The sequence below is a fragment of the Panthera leo genome, chromosome C1, assembly GCF_018350215.1.
Source record: "Panthera leo isolate Ple1 chromosome C1, P.leo_Ple1_pat1.1, whole genome shotgun sequence".
Taxonomy (NCBI): Eukaryota; Metazoa; Chordata; class Mammalia; order Carnivora; family Felidae; genus Panthera; species Panthera leo.
The window spans coordinates 139155804-139176207 of NC_056686.1; the positions used below are offsets into that span (position 1 = coordinate 139155804).

At 39.9% G+C, this 20404-nt stretch overlaps 1 protein-coding gene across 7 annotated transcripts in view; it reads left to right on the top strand.

Moving 5' to 3' along the window:
• The window catches only part of LYPD6B (LY6/PLAUR domain containing 6B), a 174655-nt gene extending 157859 nt beyond the window's left edge, over positions 1 to 16796 (top strand). For all 7 annotated transcript variants that reach the window (XM_042952457.1, XM_042952460.1, XM_042952459.1 and 4 more), the window contains 4 exons: positions 7992 to 8142; positions 10688 to 10786; positions 14183 to 14313; positions 16058 to 16796. In XM_042952457.1, the coding sequence (XP_042808391.1) occupies positions 8028 to 8142; positions 10688 to 10786; positions 14183 to 14313; positions 16058 to 16222 (510 nt within the window). In that variant the 5' untranslated portion in view covers positions 7992 to 8027 and the 3' untranslated portion in view covers positions 16223 to 16796. The remainder of the gene's footprint in view (positions 1 to 7991; positions 8143 to 10687; positions 10787 to 14182; positions 14314 to 16057) is intronic.
• Positions 16797 to 20404: the final 3608 nt, after the last annotated feature.

Sequence of the window (20404 nt, forward strand, 5' to 3'; positions counted from 1 at the left end):
ACTTAACATTTCTTTAATGCCATCTAAGTGAAAGGTACTTTATGTAATTATACCCAATCCCCACAACAGCTTAAGAAATTTATCTACATGGCTCTAAGCCTCACTTATCTTATTGACAAATGGGGTTATGTGGCTAGTAAATGTAGAAACAATTTGTAATTTTCATAAGAAATTGAAGATGACACTAAGAAATGAAAAGACATTCCATGCTCATGGATTGGAAGAACAAATATTGTTAAAATGTCTCTACTACCCAAAACAATGTACACATTGAATACAATCCTATCAAAATATCTATCAAAATCCTATCAAAATACCATCAGCATTTTTCACAGAGCTAGAAAAGACAATCCTAAAATTTGTGTGGAAGCACAGAAGACCCCAAATAACCAAAGCAACCTTGAAAAAGAAAAGCAAACTGGAGGCATCACAGTTGAGACTTTAAGTTATAATACAAAGCTGTAATAATCAAAGCGGTATGGTACTGGTGTAAAAATAGAAACATAGATCAATGGAACTGAATAGAAAACCCAGAAATGAGCCCACAACTATATGGTCAATTAATCTTTGGCAAATCAGGAAAGAATATCCAATGGGAAAAAGAGTCTCTTCAGCAAATGGTGTTGGGAAAACTGGACCATGTTCTTACACTATACACAAAAATAAGTTCAAAATGGATTAACGACCTAAATGTGAGACCTGAAAGCATAAAAATACTAAATGAGAACACAGGCAACTTCTTTGACATCAGCTGTAGCACCTTCTTTCTAGATGTGTCTCCTGAGGCAAGGAAAACAAAAGCAAACTTCAAAAAAAAAAAAAAAGCATCAAAATAAAAAACTTCTGCACAGTGAAGGGAACAGTCAACAAAACTAGAAGGCAGCCTGTGGAATGGGAGAAGATATTTGCAAATGACATATCTGATAAAGGGTTAGTATCCAAAATCTATAAAGAATTTATAAAACTCAACACCCAAAAACAAATAATCCAGCTTAAAAATGGACCAAAGACATGAGTAGACATTTTTTTCAAAGAAGACTATACAGATGGCCAACAGACACATGGAAAGATGCTCACTGTCACTCAGCATTAGGAAAATGCAAGTCAAAACTACAATGAGGTATCACCTCACGCCTATTATAATGGCTAAAATCCACAATAGAAGAAACAAGTATTGGCAAGGATGTGGAGAAAGGAGAACCTTCTTGCACTGTTGGTGTGCATGCAAACTGGTACAGCCACTCCGGAAAATAGTATGGAGCTTCCTCAAAAAGTTAAAAATGGAGCTCCGCTACAATCCAGCAATTGCACTACTAGGTGTTTACCCAAAGGATACAAAAATACTGATTTGAAGGGATACATGCACACTGGTGTTTATAGCAGCATTATCAACAATAGCCAAATTACAGCAACAGCCTCCATGTCCATCAACTGATGAATGGATAAAGATTGGAGGGGTGTGTATGTGTGTGTGTGTGTGTATATATATATATGTGTATACATATATATCTCTATATCTCCTTCTTTATATACATACACACAGGAATATTATTCAGCCATAAAAAAGAATGAAATCTGGCCATTTGCAATGACATAGATGGAGCTAGAGAGTATTATGCTAACTGAAATAAGAGAAAGACAAACAGCATATAATTTCACTCATATGTGGCATTTAAGAAACAAAACAAATGAGCAAAGCGGGGGGAAGGTGGGGGTGGAAAGAGATAAACCAAGAAACAGACTCTTAACTATAGAGAACAAATTGATGGTTACCAGCATGGAGGTAGGTGAAGTATGGGTGAAATAGATGATGGTGTGATGAGCACTGGGTGTTGTATGGAAGTGTTGAATCACTATGTTGTACAGCTGAAACTATTATGTTGTATGTTACCTAACTGGAATTTAAACAACTTTTAAAAAATGCTGATCCTGTAAAACAAAACAAAAAGGAGAACCAGAATTTTATTCTATGTGCCCTTTCTGAATCTAAAGCCCATTGTTTTTCCTCCTCTCTAAGATGATTGTATTAACCCTTGGCAGACACATCTCAAACTGAGTTTTTGGCCCCAGTAATGTATGTGAGTACAGACATTGTGTCTCTTATTTATTGTTTTCTGAGTGCTTAGCAGAATACCTGGTATAAATGCAAGATTTATCATCCTAATATTTTCAAGATTTGGATAAGCTGGTATGAGTGGTTGAATCATGATCCTACTTTTTCCTAGTGAATGTTGTTAAGAATAAAGTCCATGGTACTCCGTGGGTATTTTGTATTTTCAGAGGAAGATAATGGATTGGGTGAGTATAAGGTAAAATTCTCTCTTGTATTGTGCTTCCGGCACTTAAAAAAGCTAGATTAAATATCTCTAAGGAAATTCCTATTTTTTTTTTAATTTTTTTTTTTTTAATTTTTTTTTTTAACGTTTTTATTTATTTTTGAGACAGAGAGAGACAGAGCATGAACGGGGGAGGGTCAGAGAGAGGGAGACACAGATTCTGAAACAGGCTCCAGGCTCTGAGCTGTCAGCACAGAGCCCGACGCGGGCTCGAACCCACGGACAGTGAGATCATGACCTGAGCCGAAGTCGGACGCTTAACCGACTGAGCCACCCAGGCGCCCCAGGAAATTCATATTTAAACTTAGGAGGACAATAGAACTTTTTGTGTACCAGAAATAGAACACCTGTTAGAGAAGGTAGAAGCTGCAGCGTAGGAGCTGGGCTCTCGATGCCCAGGTAGGTTAGCAATTGAAACCCCAGTCCCCCTGCAAGGAAGGGAACTACAACAGGGTCTCGGCATAGATCCCATGAACACTGTTCTTAAATGTAACAGGAACCAGAGTGTCTCCATTGGCCAACCTGGCCTAATAGCCAGAAGCAAGTAACACAATCCTTGTTGCAGGTGATAAAGTTTTTTGGTTTGGGCAGATTTCTTCTTTTGAGAGGAGTGTTTTCATCTATTCTTGTCCTTCTTAGTAAAATTTCAGCACTCATTTTGAATTTCCATTTGGCCTTCTATTCTTTTTACAAGGGAAACCGGGCCTATTAAAGTTTGTCATTAAAGTGTCTTACTGCGGGATAAGTGATGCTTTCAGGAAAGTGTGAATATGAGTGTTGATGGGCATGTTGGACTTAGTAGAGCTGCTTCCTCTAAATTATCCATTTCATTTGTTTTATTGGCAGTTGGAGTTAGCCTTGGCTTGCTGACTCATTTTTAGCAACTGTGCAGGAAGTACCAGTATTTACCACATTGTTTGGTCTCTTCTTTTTCAAATCTCCCTTTGAGTCCATTCCTTTTGAGACCATTTCTTCATCTTTGGACATTCCATCAACTCCTTACTGCCCACAATCTTTGTCTTGTTAAGAAAAGAGTTCCTTAAGATCATAGCTAAGATGTTGGTTCTATTTAAAAAAAAAAAAGTATTTATTGGATATTTACCATGCACTGAGCCTAGACCTAGGGAATTAAAAAATAGTTTAAAAAATAATGTAGGTCATTTCCCTACCCCAAAAGAGAGTTTATGATGTCAAGGACATGCTGCTTGTTGAAACCCCCATCATCTTTGCATATTTTCCGTGGAGACAGAAAATGCCACATGTAGGATAAGATGCTGATTATTACTCAGACCTGGGAAATAGTCAAGCTTCTGGACCAAGTGCCGTGTAGGTCCTTTACTCTGGGCAGTAGTAGGCCAGGTAGGCTTTGCAAATGTACACATCTGGCTACCTGCCATTCCCTGGAGTACCTGAGAGTTGCCCATCTCTGTTGAATCTGCCTTTGCAGAAAGCACCCCTTTCTTTTGGCATTCTGGAGCATATCCTACTTGCCAAAGAGAGGATCATAAACCAAATGGAAGACCAGCACCACAGATGAGGGGTTTCTGACCAGGCCTACCATCTGTGGGAAAAAAATGGATAAAAATATTGTGCTCTGCTAGGGAGGAATGATTTGAGCCATCCTTGAAGTTGAGTGTATACCAGATACCTAATGTATATGTGGAACTTTCTTAGTGTCAAATATAAAACCATCTAAGTCACAGGAAGCCAAATCCTGACAGTTATATTCTGAAACGGCAAGCAGCAGTTCTTAACTGTTATGTTAAGATTAACAGATTCCTTAACAGATTCCTTTTGAGATCCTCAGCCCAGGGGGAAAAATCTATATAGACACAATATTTTGCAAATAACCCTAACAAGCTTACAAGTCACCCCTCCCCGCTCTGAAGAACTCTGCTCTGTGTGATGGTCCTGGAGAAAATTCCAGAATGGTTTAGTCTGACTCATCTTAAAGACTTCTTTTTTTTCCTTCTGGAGCAAAATACAAGCTCTACTGTAACCTTGTTCTGCAACAAAGACTGCAGTGAGAGCCTACTCAGCAAAGTCTCAGCAGATAATTTTTAGTTCAGAGTCTCCGTGAAATGATTCTAAATGTAAAACAACTTTCAGATACCATAGTTAGTCATTTGCTTTTTCATTATCCTAATGTCTTTTGGTTGTGAAAGATAAAACAGTCATGTTAGCACAAACCTATCCACTGCAGAATAGATAGAGATAGATATAGGTACTTAGGGGAAAGCAGTATTGGTAATAGATTATAAAGCCGGCTCTGGAAAATAGCAGACATTTTTATTTAGTGTTTTGTTTGTTTGTTTCATTTGATAGGTAAAACCTTTGCAGTTCTGGCAAATTTTGATACAATAAGGCTATGCTGTTTTAGCTAAAAATGGAAATAAAAATATACTAGTCCATATGGCAACTTTTCACTGTTGTTTTGATGGGGTTACTGTGTTCAAGGCAGTGTGCTAGGATCTTTACACACATTGTCTCCTAAGCTCACTTGTACAATGGTAATGATGCCACTTTCCCTACAGTCCTGTTTTGAAGAATGGAAAAAACAAAATACAAATCTAATCCTTGGGTTTGCTGTTCATTTGGTTGTTTTAAAGTCGTCTGCCATCCAATCACTCTTTTATTCAGAGAAACCTTTGTGAATCCTAAATTCCTCTATGTTGTCTGTTATTGGCATCCCTTTATTCTGGGAGTGAGAAATAAGGCTAGGGATTTGGCACCTGTTGCTCTACAGAGACCAAGCATTTTTTCAAAATCAGATAATCTAAAACCAAACAGTTCCTTGGTTTTGTTAGATCCCAAATCCTTGCCATGGCCTGTAAGTAAGTGCCTGTATGATCTGGTCCCACCACCTCTGACTTTGTTCCTGCCCCCTCCCCCCCTGCACGTGCACTTCTTCCTATCTTGAAATCCTAGTGTCTTTTCCCTTGATTCTTTGCTTGGGTGGTTTCTTCTCATACTGGGTCCACTGTATATGTAAAGTAGGTCCTCCTATTCACCCATACATCTCTCTATTGTACTAATCTCAGAATCATGACTATCTGAAATTACATTTTCCCCATAGTTAGTGTCTGTCTTCTCCTTCTAAAATGCACACTTCATGAGAGCAAAGACCGTGTTGGAGGTCCAGTAATAACAATTTCTTTCTATGCACTACATGTCAGTAATGACATTTGAATGAATAAATGAGCTTCTGTCTCACATAGAGAATACATGAGGAAAACCAGGGGTTCTGACTTGTGATTCCTGTTTGGAGATATGTTCTTAACAGTGAATGCTACCTAGTGAGGATTGAAAAATGGCGAACACAGCTAATTAGATAAGTGCTTTATGTGTATTAACTAATTCCTACAACCCTATGAGGTAGGTATTAATATCATTACTTCCATTTTATAGATGCAAAAGTTGTGGTACAGAGAGGTCAAGGAACTTTCACCAGTCTACAAAGAGAGTAGGTTTAGAAGCAGGTATTTGAGCCTGTACTCTACCTGAACGTGCCCATGTGCCCAGCACTCGGCTGAGTGCTTCATACACATGATGTCATTTAGTCTGTGCTTCTATACTCTGAGGTAGGGACTGTTATTGTACCTCTTCTACAGATGGGCAAGCCGAGGCTTGGAAAGTTGAAGCAATTTGTCTGAGGTCCCATATTTGTTAGTGATGGAAAAGGGACTGAATGTAGACGATAGCACTCTGAAATGTATAATCTTAGGCATTATTTCCATATTACTTGAATGTGGGTGCTATTGGAACACAATGAATTTGAGATTTGTGAAAAAGGAATGAGTCTCTCATACTCAAAGTTTCTCCACTGGTGTAAAGCAGGGGTCTTCATTCCTTGGCTCCAGATTCACAATGAATATAGAGTAGTCCAGCTTAGAGAAAGGAATACGAGAAGGAGAATTTGTACCAGCATAATGACTCGTCTGTAAGGAATAATAAAGTTAGCTATAAAAAACGTCCATTTCTTCAGAAAGAGCATAAAAATAAGATTTAGAAATCTAATAACTGTGAATGATCAATTTTGGTTTCTAAAATGAACCAGGACAGAATTTTATATATGTATTTACATATCAGTAGGTCGCATTCTGCCGTGAGCTGAAATGCAGTATAGGAGGTTTAGCCCTATTGGCTTTTGAAACCTTCCAGGTTCCTTTACACTGAGTACTTCTTAGAGACTATGTTCAATTGGTGGCAGAAGCCATCTATAGGGATGGGGATGCTGTTGGCTATATTTTGTCTGCTATCTAGTTCCATCTTTGTAGGTAGGCATTATTAGCTATACACACAAAACCAATATACTCACAACACAAGAGGGGGAGGTAAAATCCCTAGATTCTGTGCGTTATTATCCTGGCTTCAAACAAAATATCCATGTGAAGGATTATGCTCATATGTGCAGAGATCAAACTTTTCTTCTTTGAAAAATTTCCTAAACCCACAGAGACCGGCTGATTCAGCAAGAAGAAAATGAGTTCAGGCAATATTATTGAACTCTAAGGTTCTAGCATTTTCACAGACTTGTATTACAAGTGCTGTTACTTTCACAATCCTATGTGATTCTACCTGAGCCTATATTTGATGCTTACAATTATCCAAACGTGTGGGCAGAATGGGTGTTATTAAACCACTTTGCAGATGAGGAAATTGAGGTTAATAGAGCTTAAAGAGCTTGCCCAAGGTCAGACAGCTAATAAATAGCAGAGCCAATACCTGAACCAAAGTCTTTGGACTCCAAGTTACATCCTTTTCTGCTTCCCACACCTCTCCATTGCCAAAGAGAACCTGTTTGTGGTGATCCTGTATGTTCTCAGCATGTCTCCTGAAGATTTTCTTACTACCAGGTCTGCTTCTAGAGGGTAGAACCAGTGGGACTTAAGATGTACTGTCTTCCTCGGTGCGCTGCGGACGTCTGTTGTTTCACTGGGTATCAAACCTACTTCACCTCTTTGAAAGCAGAAGCAGTATTTGTGGGCTAAGACTAACATCACATCAGCATTTCAGACAACCCTTACTCTGTGTTCTCTAGAACCTCCCGGCAGCTTGTTGCACCCAGTGTGACAGACACAGATGGGGATGGCATTGTCTTTGTGCTCTGGGGCCCAGCAGAGACTCTATTTCCCAAACTCGTTGTACATTTATGCACTGCCCTTCCTAGTGCTCTGACTCTTAAGGTTTCTTCCAGATTTTGAAAGCGTTGCAAAATTTCTCAAACACAAGTGTTTACTCAGAGTATGGACTTGACAGGTAGGTGGTTCGGTAACTTCAGGTGAACGCGCCTCTGAACCCTGTTTGTTAAGTGATTGGCTGATTCAGCACAAAGTACGCCAGCTAGCCTCAGGCAGTGAGGGAATGGGGTGCGGCCACGCCCATGCTGTTCCTTGTTCTTCCCGAGCCTGAAAGGCCTTTGGGTGTCCTGCTAGAGCTTAACTGGCTAGTGCAGAGGCCTGACCAGTAGAAGGCAGTAATTACTTAGCTTTCATCTGTGAAAAAGAATGCAGTTTGCTTACAGGTGTGGGCCCTATAGAACAAGTAGATGGTTGGATAGATTTGAACAATCAGGCTTCCCAAATGGAAGCAAAGCCTGCTCCTCCTGACAAACAAAATACAGATAAATGCGACCAGTCTCTCTTTTCATTGTAGATGTGAGTTTTGGACTTTCCCATAACCAAGGTCAGAATGCTGCCCCTCCGTCATGCTCTGGCTGTAGCTGTTGTCCAGATCTTTATCTTGTCAGAAAACTGGGCATTGGCCAAGAACATCAACTTCTACAACGTGAGGCCTCCTCTGGACCGTAAGTAGTGGTTGTGTCCTGGTTCATGACTGTAGGGTCAGGGCGACAATTCGAAGTCCCTCTTTCCACCTATAATAACTTTGCCTGCTCTGGAATATTTGGTTTATACCTAGAATAAGCCAGAGAGTCTTCACTACTTTGGTGAGGAGGAGTAGTACATAATGACAGAAATTTTCTCCATTTCTTTAAAATGCTTTAGCTTTCTGCTGAAGTCTCAAAATGGTTCTTGGTTAAAATACTCTGTTTGGGGTGCCTGGGTGGCTCAGTTTAAGCATCTGACTTGGCTCAGGTCATGATCTCACGGTTCATGAGTTCGAGCCCCGCGTCGGGCTCTGTGCTGACAGCTCGGAGCCTGGAGTCTGCTTCTGATTCTGTGTCTCCCTCTCTCTCTCTGCCCTCCCCCTACTCACGTGCACTCGCTTGCTCTCTCACTCTCAAAAATAAATAAACATTTTTAAAAATGAAAAAGTAAAATAATCTCTTGAACACTGTCACCACGAATGGCTTAGCAGACAGTGTTCTTTGTTGATCTCTTCAATGGATAAGGATATTGGCTGTAGGAAGGAAGTTTCTCCGTATATAATTTATATATGGTTGTGGAGCCCAACATGAGGTTTGAACTCATGACCCTGATATCAAGACCTGAGCTGAGATCAAGAGTCAGATGCTCAACAACCGAGTCACCCAGACACCCCTAAATGATATATTCTTTCAAATGACCATTAACAATTTTGAAACAGATTTGTATATTTGAAATTAGGTGGGAAATAATACTTGGATTTTCATTAATATGCATAGTCACCACTAGAAAAGGCTGTATAAAATTCAACTTTTCCACTAATAAATAATAATATTGCTTCCACAGAAGCAAATATCAGTGAACATTATCTATAGGATAATATATTTTATATGCATACATGTGTATTTTTGTACTTTTATACATATATCATCTGCTTTCTCTCTTCAGACAAGTGAGACTTCTCTGATATACTTTATTAGAGAAAGATTATAGACATCAATTGGTATAAAGATGAATGGCTGTAGTTCCCACACCTGGAAGAGTATCAAAATCATGATAAAAGCCTTTAAAACTACATATTCCTTGGTCCCCTCTGCAGAGGTTCAGTAGTCAGAAGGGTGGGATGTAAATTATTTTCTTTTCTTTCCCTCCCCCAAACCCTCTTCTTTTTAAAAAAGCTCTCCTGATACTATTCATGCACAGCCGGGTTTGGGACCCACTGTCTTTATACCACTTCTAAATGAAGCCTGTATATTACTCTTCTTCCCTTTGTGCTTTCTTTATTATTTGTGACACTGCGTGTGTGTGTGCATACACACATATATCACATATATACCACACACACCTTGAACTATCATTTATTATATGTTTCTAAACTGGTAATGATTGTATACTAATAACTTAATGACATGGCACAAACACATTTAGATTTTCATAAAATCTAAATTATAGACAAATTTTGAAACTTTAAGCCTAATAAAATTTTATGATTAAAAAAATCATTAAAAAAATAGAAATATTATTTGACTAACGTGATCAGTTTACTAGGATGGTCGGACATTTTTCTTAATCTTTATCCATTTTCTCCAAAAATGGAAGAATTGGAAGTTTTACATAAGGCTTTATGCCATGGCTTATAAAGAAATGTCAAATTTATTACACTTTTGACTTCTTGCCCATTAAAATAACAAGATACAAGGTTGGGGGAAAAAAACCACAAAAACCTAAAGACCAAAAGGACATTCTAGTTGCTTTCAATCCAGACTGCCAGCAGTCATAATTCCTGCTTTCTGTAACACCAGCATGAGCATAAGAGCCTGAGAATTGCTATCATCCTTACATTAAATGTTACATTCCTGATTGAGGTCTAATGTTGTGATAATTGACGTATATCAAGTGAGATTACTTGATTGAGGTTGAAGATGGCTATAATGGAAGTGCGTGTAGACAGAAACCAGCAGGATTTGATGTGCCAGGGACTATGCTAGATATTTTTTATTGCAGCCTCCTGTTTAATCTTCATGATTCCTCTGCAAGTCATGGGGATCTTCACTGTTAGCATTTCTCTAAATATTATTATTTCCTGGAAGTTAAAAATGGTAAAGCTACTCAGTAGGAAGAACAGAATTCAAGCTCAGGTTAATCTGACTCCAGTTCTTTTCAGGGGCCACACTAAACCAAATCATTGGTTCCAATCCCGCCACCACCCTTTCCTGTGTTCTCAACCCCCACTTCTTCCCAAGTTATAAATTGTAATGAAACAATACCATGGGTGTTTCAAAGTGGCTTGTGGAACCATTTTCATTACTCTATAGTAGATAAGCATAGACAAAATATTTAAAGAAAAGAGAATAAATATGCCCCGAAGTCTGGCAGTTAACTCCAGCTCCTTGGCAACGAAAACTCTAAGGATGATGGTTTGTAAATTTTGTTTGATCTAATAAAAGTTGCTAATTTGTGCCATCTTTGATGTTTAAAATTTTTGTCTTTTTTAACCTTTGTTTCACTGTGCATTTTTCTTTAAAGCTACGCCATTTCCAAATAGCTTCAAGTGTTTTACCTGTGAAAATGCAAGGGATAATTATAACTGCAATCGATGGGCAGAAGACAAATGGTGCCCACAAAGTAAGTGCACTGAGTTTGGAACACTCTCTGGTGATTATACCTCATTTAGGTCTCTCTTAACTGGCCGTGAGCTGACCTGCCTTATATAATGGGATTAGCATATATCAACACGCTGATGATGTTATATCAAAATCAGATTTCTTTTAGTAGACTGTGCAGGTATCAGACTACTCTGAGAGTACTTGGAAACTGATGGTATAACCTCAGTTTGTGTGTGCTGTGTGTGCCTCCAGGGAGGATTTCTTAAATAGTATTTATCAAGCAGAACAAATAGTCCACAGTGTTGTCTTAGGCATTCTAAGAATTTCAGAAATGCTTGATACCTCTAGAAAAGTCACACTTACTGGCTAAAGCAAAGAAGGGTTTTTATACTCTTGAGATACATTGGTGCCTTGATAACTCATTCATTCATTTGACAAACATTTGAGAACTTTTTAGTTTGCTTAGCTCCCGGATACATCCCTAGTGGTTGGGGACAAAAGTAGAAGGGAAACCAAGTGGGGTCTTTTATTGTCTTTAGGCAGGAGAAGATGACAACCGGGACTATGGTGGTAGGGATAGAGGGACAAGAAGTCGAATGATTTAACATATATAAACTTGGAGGTAAAGCAGACAGGATGTGCTGAGGGATGATTTGGAATTGGAAAGCTCTACTCAGAGCTATAAGATGAGGCTATTCAGATTTTTAGGAAGTACTATTTTTTAGGTTTTCAGACCTAAAAGGCCAAGAAAAGCAAACTGACCAACCAACAAACTCTTCTAGAGCTAAAGATTACCAGTTTGGGTGTACTATTACCTTGACTCTTTTGGAAATCTTTGTACCATATTCTATAAAGCAGTAAAATAGCCTTACCTCTTCCAGATAAAGCCAGTGTATGGTACCAATGATTAGTACACACTGCAGACCTCTATGGGGCCTGAGACTCTTAGGCTGTAAATTAGCACAAATGGTTGTGACATCTACTTGGAAAGTATTTTTCTTTTTTTTTTAATGTGTATTTATTTGGAGAGAGAGGGAGAGCGAGCAAGCATGAGTGAGAAGGGGAGAGGAAGAGAGAGAGAGAATCCCAAGCAGGCTCCACATTCAGCATGGAGCCAGATGTGGCGATCGATCTCACAACCACGAGATCATGACCTGCACCGATACCATGAGTGGGTCACTTAACTGAGCCACCCACGTGCCTCTGGACAGTATTTTTCATGATTTCTTTTCAAGAGTAATTAATTATTTTAACTTTGTCTTGAGGTTCTTTTACATTTCTGTAGAGTGACCTTAAATTGTGTGTGTGTGTTTGAGTACATTTATGTATCTTGTGCATTTGAAGATTTGTTTCTACATTTTGCACAGAAATTTATCTTAGTAATTGCAAAGTTTTTAAGGTTGGCTGATGCCTCTCTTTACTAATTTACTTCAGAGGGTGGGTACCATTCTTAGCTATTTGCTTTAAATGCCCCTGAAAACTGGGTGGTAAGGATTGTAACAGTAGCAAATTACGGCACTGATGTCCAACTCCTTGTACTTCGTCTTCATGGACTATATTATTTTGAATTGTATCCAAACACTGTTCCTACTAGGAACAGCACAGTGCTCTGATTTGTCATTCATGAATCAAAGCCGTCTTGAATGGGAACGTGCATGGATATTTCCGGGTTGCAGAGTTTCATCTCTGTTGAAACACGTGAGCAGAAGAAGGGAGCTGCAGCTTTCCATCAGCAAGGAAACGTCAGAGATGGGAAGGGTGAAGGAAGTTGGCTCTTCCAAGTCCAACTTGAAAACTTGACTCTTAACGAGACTGCCACGGAACGACCCTACATTCCAGTGTGCATGACAGTACATTTTTGACTGTGCTCCAGTCAAGCCCCAAAGATACTAACCATCTGGAATTCTACCTGAGGGTATAATTTCTTGCTTTTCAGTTAGTCATCATTTAGGGGCGTGATAGTCAACCATTTCTCGGGGGCAGACTGGCCCACAGCTATTGTTCTTTGTCAGCTCAGGTTTCCTTTTCACCTTAGAGCTTTACTTCTGTGGTCTGTCAGTGTTGTTAAGAGAGGTTCTCTGTGTAACAGGATATGACAAGAATGACATTTCTTATTTTATTTTACCCTGGCTTCTATTCTGACTTTCTAGGGTGCTTTAGCATGTGTGGCATTTTATACGAACACATGCAGCTACCAGTTTCCGATTCTTCTTTATGTGAAGTATAGGTTGAAATGCGTTTCCCAAACATTCAGTGGTTCCCTGTCCTTCTAAAGGCAGAAGTCAGCTACTCTCCTAGAGCACAGCAAAGCATCATCTAGTTTAACACTAGGTATGCTGAGAGGAGGAATAGTGTTCTGGCTAAGAGTACAAACCCCAGAAAACTGCCTAGGTTAGAATCCTATCTTCCACCACCTCTGTCTAATGTAACTGTGGGCAAGAAACCATGCCTTGGCTTTTCTATCTGTAAAATGATATTAATATGACTTGCCTTAAGGCTTATTGTAAGGATTGACTGAGTGAATACCTGTTAGAGTGCCTCGCTGATGGCGTGTTGATATTATTTGAAGCTTACCACAACCCTATCAAAATGTCGGACACTTGTTGTCATCTTTTATTCAAAAGAAAATGAGCTTTAAGGACCTAATAGTGCTCACATATGACAGAATTCTCTAAAACCAAGTGCTCTCCACATTAGTCAGGTTTCCCCCCATTTTATGACATTCCTGCTGTAGTCCCTTCTCAATAAACTAAGGAGCATTGCATTGGTCTGAGATAACTGGAGAGAGATGCAAAACTGAAGTGGCGGGTCCTAGCATATTGAATGAAATCACTTTCTTTAAAAGTAGTAAAATGTGAGTACTTAAAGCTATAGGAAAAACTGTAGACATGAGCTCTGTGCAGGGAGGGGCAGAGAGAGTAGGAAAATGGGAATACTCCGGAAAAGTCAAACATGCAGGGAGGATTAGAGCATGAGTAAGAAGTGGATGGGTCAGGAAGGTGGTCTTGATGTATACTTTGAAGCACCTGTTTTCATTCTATTCTACCACGTCTGTTAGTATACGAGAAACAAATGCTGAATAATACACCAAGATGTGTTCTAACCCACTGCATTTTACGTTTACAACTCTCATTTTATTTTGGAGTTCTAGAACACGTGCTTCATAGGGAGAGAGACAGAGACAGAGATGCTGGCACTCTCATATGAAATGAGCAGACCTAAGGTGCTGATGAAAAGCTTGTTCAACTTTTTTCTCAGCTTTAGCTGGCACCAAAGGAGAGGCATCCACTCCTGCCATTAAACTTCTTGCCTAGAAACCTAAGGATCATCCTGAGTTTTAGTCTTTCCTGAAGTGATTGTTGAGTTTCTCTTTTGCAGCGTGAAACATGACGTTGCCTTTTCTCCCCCTGCCTAGATACACAGTACTGTCTGACAGTTCACCACTTCACCAGCCACGGAAGAAGTACATCCATTACCAAAAAATGTGCCTCCAGAAGTGAATGTCATTTTGTTGGCTGCCACCACAGCCGAGATTCTGAACATACAGTAAGGAGTGTGTGTGTATGTGTAAGGTTACTGTCCTAAGGTTTTTCCTATTGGTCATTAGTTATACATAATGGAAAGGCAGGAAGGATAAAGTAACCTGTTGTATACATGTAGTCTTTAAGGAAAGACTCCCTTACAGTGATGTAGTGGAGACCAAAGAGAAATTGAAGACTTCCTGTCCTTCAACAAAAAATGTCACTAAAAACAAATGATAATTCCTGGACCACAGAGCTCCATCCTAGACCTCGAACTTGATTTGTTTGAAGTCTGTTCTGGAAGCCCAAGAGCCAACCATCCATGAGAGAGTGATGAACGCTACAGAACCCAGCTCATGTATTTTGTTTATGGCCAGATATCACCGAGAACAATGCACAGGGTAGCTGGGTTGTGGAAAGAGGGAAATGGGGATGTCTTTTACTAAGGAAACCTGGTCTTAACCCCTACCTCTGCTTAGATGGGGACATGAAAGTCTGAAAGAATTGATCTTAGTTTAATATGATGAAGTATAGATATATTTCAGATCAGTTGATCTCCTTAATTTTTTATCATTCTAAAATGAGCAATTTCACTCTTTTAAATGCCTGGAATTGTGAAATGTTTGACAAAAAATTACTTGAAAAGTATGTTAATTTTATGAGATTTTAGAATTTGATTTAGTTACTGTGTACAGAAAGTGCTTCTGATATCAGTAGCTTTTAGCTCTGGCAACGTTGGAGAGTCACCTGGGGAGTTTTCACAGCTATATTGGTGGTGGTCAGGGAACATCCCAGATCAGCTGAAACTGAACTTCAGGTGGGGTCTTGGGCATTAGGCTCTTTTTTCTTTCCTTTTTCTTTTTAAAAATTTTTATTTTTGAGAGAGAGAGAGAGAGAGAGAGAGAGACATAGAGTGCGAGTAGAGGAGGGGCAGAGAGAGAGAGGGATACACAATCCAAAGCAGGCTCCAGGCTCTGAGACATCAGCACAGAGCCTGATGTGGGGCTTGAACTCACGAACAGGGAGATCATGAGCTGAGCCACCAATAGAGCCACCCAGGCATCTCTCTTTTCTTTTTTAAAGTTCTCCAAGGAGATTCTGATGTTCTTGCTGCCAGGGTTGAAAGCAGCTGATAAAGACTTGTAGAGTTGCTGCCCTTTTCTTAGCCATCCTGGAAGCCTCTATGGATGGCTAAGTTTATCAGGTTGAAGCCTTGTACCAGGTATTATGACAGAAGATTGCTTCCTCTGAAAACACCTTGTGCTGTGAGGGAGCAAGCCTTTTCCACTCCTCAGCAGCCATAATTAGCAAGCCCTTGCTGTTGTAATGATAGAAATCAGTTGTTAGTATAGACAATACAAAGTCATTATTATCCCTTAACAAGTAGTACTGAGAAAGAAAATCAATGGCCAGCCCAAAAGGTTCCTAGCTTTCATTTTCATGTCAGTGTTTTTCCTTACAAACCTTAGAAGATTTGTTGACTCAATCAAGCAATCTTATTCAGTTTCTCCTCCTCTTTTTTCCTTTGCTTATGCTTGGCTTGCTACAGATAAATCACTGTTAAAATGAAAAGACTCTCAAGATAGTCCTTACTTTCGGGTTAGTGGGGGAAAGGTACTCAAGGGCCTGAGTGTCTCATAGACTGGATGAGTTGGGTAACTAATTCTGTCTGTCCTCAGCACTGTGGAAGCATTCTTTTGTTCTTTGTTTTGCCCTTCCACTCCTTCCCATTACTTACTCTTTCCCCTCTCCCCTTGCTTCTGTAACAGGAGTGTAGGTCTTGCTGTGAAGGAATGATCTGTAATGTAGAGTTACCCACCAACCACACTAATGCAGTCTTCGCCGTGATGCATGCTCAGAGAACATCCGGCAGCAGTGCCCCCACGCTCTACCTACCAGTGCTGGCCTGGGTCTCCGTGCCTCTGCTAACATGAAGCCACTGTTCCTAAGAGAGACAGAAACCGCCCTCCAAAGCACAAGCCAAAAATTGTGTGAACGCTGAACGTTTGAGTGAAGACCAGTCTTGCACTTGGTGAAGAGTGCACCTTGGACGACCACAAAGCAGAAGCCAGTTGTTCGCTGAGCTAAAGCACTCCTATGTCGGGCCACAGGATGGAGGAAGGGGATGTGGCAGGAAGTGAGGGGATTGTCTGGCTTCCAGGCTTCCTGGTCAGAGGGGCTGCATCTTGTCTCTTCTGCAGGGAGGATCCTGCCAGTATCTGCAACAGAGAGGTTGCAGCAGCCTGTTTTGGTCCTGCTGACCGGGCCTTTAGCTGAATGGACTGCTTGACCTCAAGACTCCTTCAGAAGCTGCTGGGTCAGACTCTCTCATTTCTGTGATTAGCTCAGAGTGTCCCTATGAAATCAACTCTTCCATCATGAGAAAGCAATTTTCCCACCAATGACACAGTCAGTGAGAAAGGCAGCTAACTATAGGAAGAAAACTTCAGTTGAACTAATATGAAACCCATTTACTATTGTGGGGGGAAATAAAGCTTTTAAATTATACGGTATAGAATGCATGCTTGTGTGTTTCTTGACTGACCTGGCGACCTCGGATAAAACATTTACCAGTGTTGTAAAGGAGGTCACTGAAGTTAAGTTTCCATGCACCATGGGTGATCTATTCCAGCTTGAATTATGAAATTCTCTGCCAAAGTGACTTAGCTTTTTATTTTTCAGGAAGGATACTTCTTACGATGCTAAACGGTAATTAGTCAATTGAAAAGGTCAGGAAACCTTCCTGATGGAGGAGGATGAAGCCCTATCACATGTTGTACCCTCAGGGGTAGCAGCTTCACTTCAAAGAAACTGGCCAGAGGGCCCCTCCCCCATACAGTCAGCTTTTCTCTGAATGTCAGGGCCACCAAGAGAACCTTTCTAAAAACATGCTAAAATGTTTGGTCCCTTTGTCTCCTCTTTCCCTTTTATAATAGTCTCAGCAACTTCTGTTTTCAGAATCCTGATTTCCTGCCTTTGCAGTTGGGGTGAGCTCTAAACACTCTGCCCTTGTATGTATGGTGATAATGGAGTATTTTTGTTTGTTTGTTAATTGAGCATCTACCATCGGGAGACTGAGTACTCCATCAAGTCAGTCCATTAATGACACTATCCTTACCATGTGGGCTCACCTATGGTGGGAGTCTGCAAACTATGGTTCATCAGCCAAATACGTCCTACCACTTTTAGTCTGTTGGATTTCTGTAACAAATACACTATTAGTTTTGTGGCTTAAAAAAATTTTAATCCTTACAGTTCTGGGGGCTGAGAAGTCCAAGATCAAGGTGCCAGCAGATCGGGTGTCTGAGGAGGGCATTCTTTCTGGTTTGCAGACCACCATTTGTATTCATACAGGGCAGAATGCAGAGAGAGACTGGTCTCTTCATTCCCTTATATGGCACTATTCCCATTCATGAGGGCTCCACTTTCATGACCTAATTAACTCCCAGAGTCCTCATATCCAAATACTATCAAATTGGGAATTGAAGCTTCAACATATAAATTTTGAAGGGACACAAACATTCAGTTCCACAGCAGCCACCTATTTTTGTGAATAAAGTTTTATTTGGAACACAGACATGTCTTCATTTATGTATTGTCTATGGCTGCTTTCATGCTACAAACAGCAAGGAGGAGTAGATGCAACAGACAGTATATGGCCTACAAAGTCTAAAAGATTTGTTCTCTTGCCTTTTACAGTAAAACTTTGCTGATGCCTAACCTATGGATTGGTAAAACAGAATAGGGAGAAACCTGCTTGCTTTGCAGGGACCATGGTTCTTATATGGTGGTTACTCAGCCTGTGCAGTGGTTTGCCAAATTGCATCCTTTATATTCTTTGTCTTCTGCGTCAGTGAATTTTTCTTCTCTGTTTTGATTTTACTCCACTGATTTGATTCAGTTTTTAGTTGTTATGTGCTGATGTCAGGTGCTGGCCTATATGTGTCTGTCTTCTCGTCCTTGATGCACTGGGAGCATCTCGTCTTAAGGCTCTCTTGAGTTTCCAATAAAACAGGGAGGGAGCAGACATCATTATCTCCCTGTCTCTGGCTTAATCTTAGACTCACCTGGAAGCATTGGTTTTGAAGCCTGGTGCAGATTTATCCTTCCTTTCACTCAGCACCTTGAAGTATTTGAGTTTTCATAGCTTATGCTTGTTTGAAATTAATTATATATGGCTTCACTTGGAACATTTTAATAGCATCTTTGGTGTCTTTTTATTCCCCAGGGTTTCTTTTGACTGTATAATTGACGAATCGTCTGCTAAAAAGCCCTTAGCAGACAGTATTTTTTTCCTTCCTGATTTTGTTTCTGCTGTCTCGATTAATGAAGTGTGTGTGTGTGTGTGTGTGTGTTTCCTGAGGAAATCATTTTCTCTTCTTCACCCTGCATATCCTGTTTGCATGGATTTTACTCCTCACCACCACCCTCTTGAGCATTTAAAGTAGGGCTGTGTTAAGCAAAAGGGGGAACACACAGAGGAAACAAACTCTTCACAGATATACAGCTCAGTCGCTAGGGGTGCCAGATGTACAAAAAAATATATATAGGATACCCCATTAAAATTGAATTTCAGATAAATGATTCAGATAAATTATTCATAAAGTCACAAATCTGGCTCATCCAAGGCAGTGTTTTCAAATCCTTGTAATCAGAAACTTCTGGTTTACTTCAAAACAATACAAATTCCCAGAGCATCCTGGAGATGTCGATTCAGTAGATCTGGGGTGAAGCAGAAGCCTAATTCCAATAACTGAGCGTTAAAGAAAATAAAAGCTCCTAGGTGATTATGATGCTCAGCCAAGTGTTACCCTTGATCTGAGAGGATAATTCCTTCCTCTGAAGCCCAGGCCTTGCTTGGCCATGTAATATAAGAGCTAATGAATAATAAACATGTGTACAAATAACCTAGGTTAGAGCTGTGGTTCTCAAAGCATGGCCCCAGATCTGCATCAACATCATCTGGAAACGTGTTAGAAATGCACATTCTCAGACTTCATCCCAGACCTACTGAAAACTCTGAGGGTTCAATCTGTATTTTAATGAGTCCTTTAGGTCTCTCTGAAGCACATACAAGTTCAAGAACCACTAGACCAGAGAAGTGCTTCCCAAATGTCTTCAGTAAATGGGTCCTTGGTGACTGTATAAGATTCACTTAGGCAGCTTGCAAAAAAAAGAAAAAAAAATTCAGATTCTTTATGTTGGAGTTGAGTCAGAAAATCTATTTTTAACAAAATCCTTGAGTGATTCTGATACACAGCCACTTTGGGAGCTACTAGAGAGTAGAGTTGGAAGTGGCAATGGTGACCAGAAGACCCAGACGTTAATACCTGGCCTTTGAGTTCTAACATGAAAGCCCTATGCAGTATAAGTTGATTCTTGGTGGTGTCTCCAGTGTAATTTTAAAACTAGAATCCAAGACATAAATCCAATCATTAGAATCCATTGCATGAATTTTTTAGTCCATTACATAAGAATCTGGAATGGTGGCCAAGTGTCCCAGACCTTGTACTAATTTGCCCCTCGTGAGCAAGAAACTGAAAAATACTTTGGTGTCAAAATATCCAATGAGAACTGAAGTAGTGGGGGCAGGAAAGAAGAGGTAGGTTTGTTGTTAGAAAAGAGGATTAATTATAAATAGGAGGGTCTGAGAGAATGAACTCTCAAAAGTCTGTTTTGTCTAGGCTCCCGAATAAATAGATTCTAGAATAAACTTTCAATTCCCGTCCATGACTCATTTTCTGAAAAAGAAAAGAATGGTACTGAACACTTTTTTTCCCCATCTGTGTCTAAACTCTTCCTACATCCATTTCTGAGTGAAGTTAGCAGTCAGAAGTTATAGGTGTTATTTTCCATACAATCTACATTCTGTTGTGTCAGTCACTGTGAAATATGTATTTCATAAGAAGAGGGAAGGAGGTGGGTGGTTTTCTCTTCACTGGGAAAGAATTTCTAAAGCCACACGAAGCATGAATTGAGCGATATGAACTGGCACGGACTTGGGAAATGAGGTATGGTGTGGGACTGGGAAAATGTATTTCACATTTGTGACAGTACTAACTCTTAGGCAAAAGTTTTGTGACATGTAGATTGCCATTTTATAAAACTTTGACCTT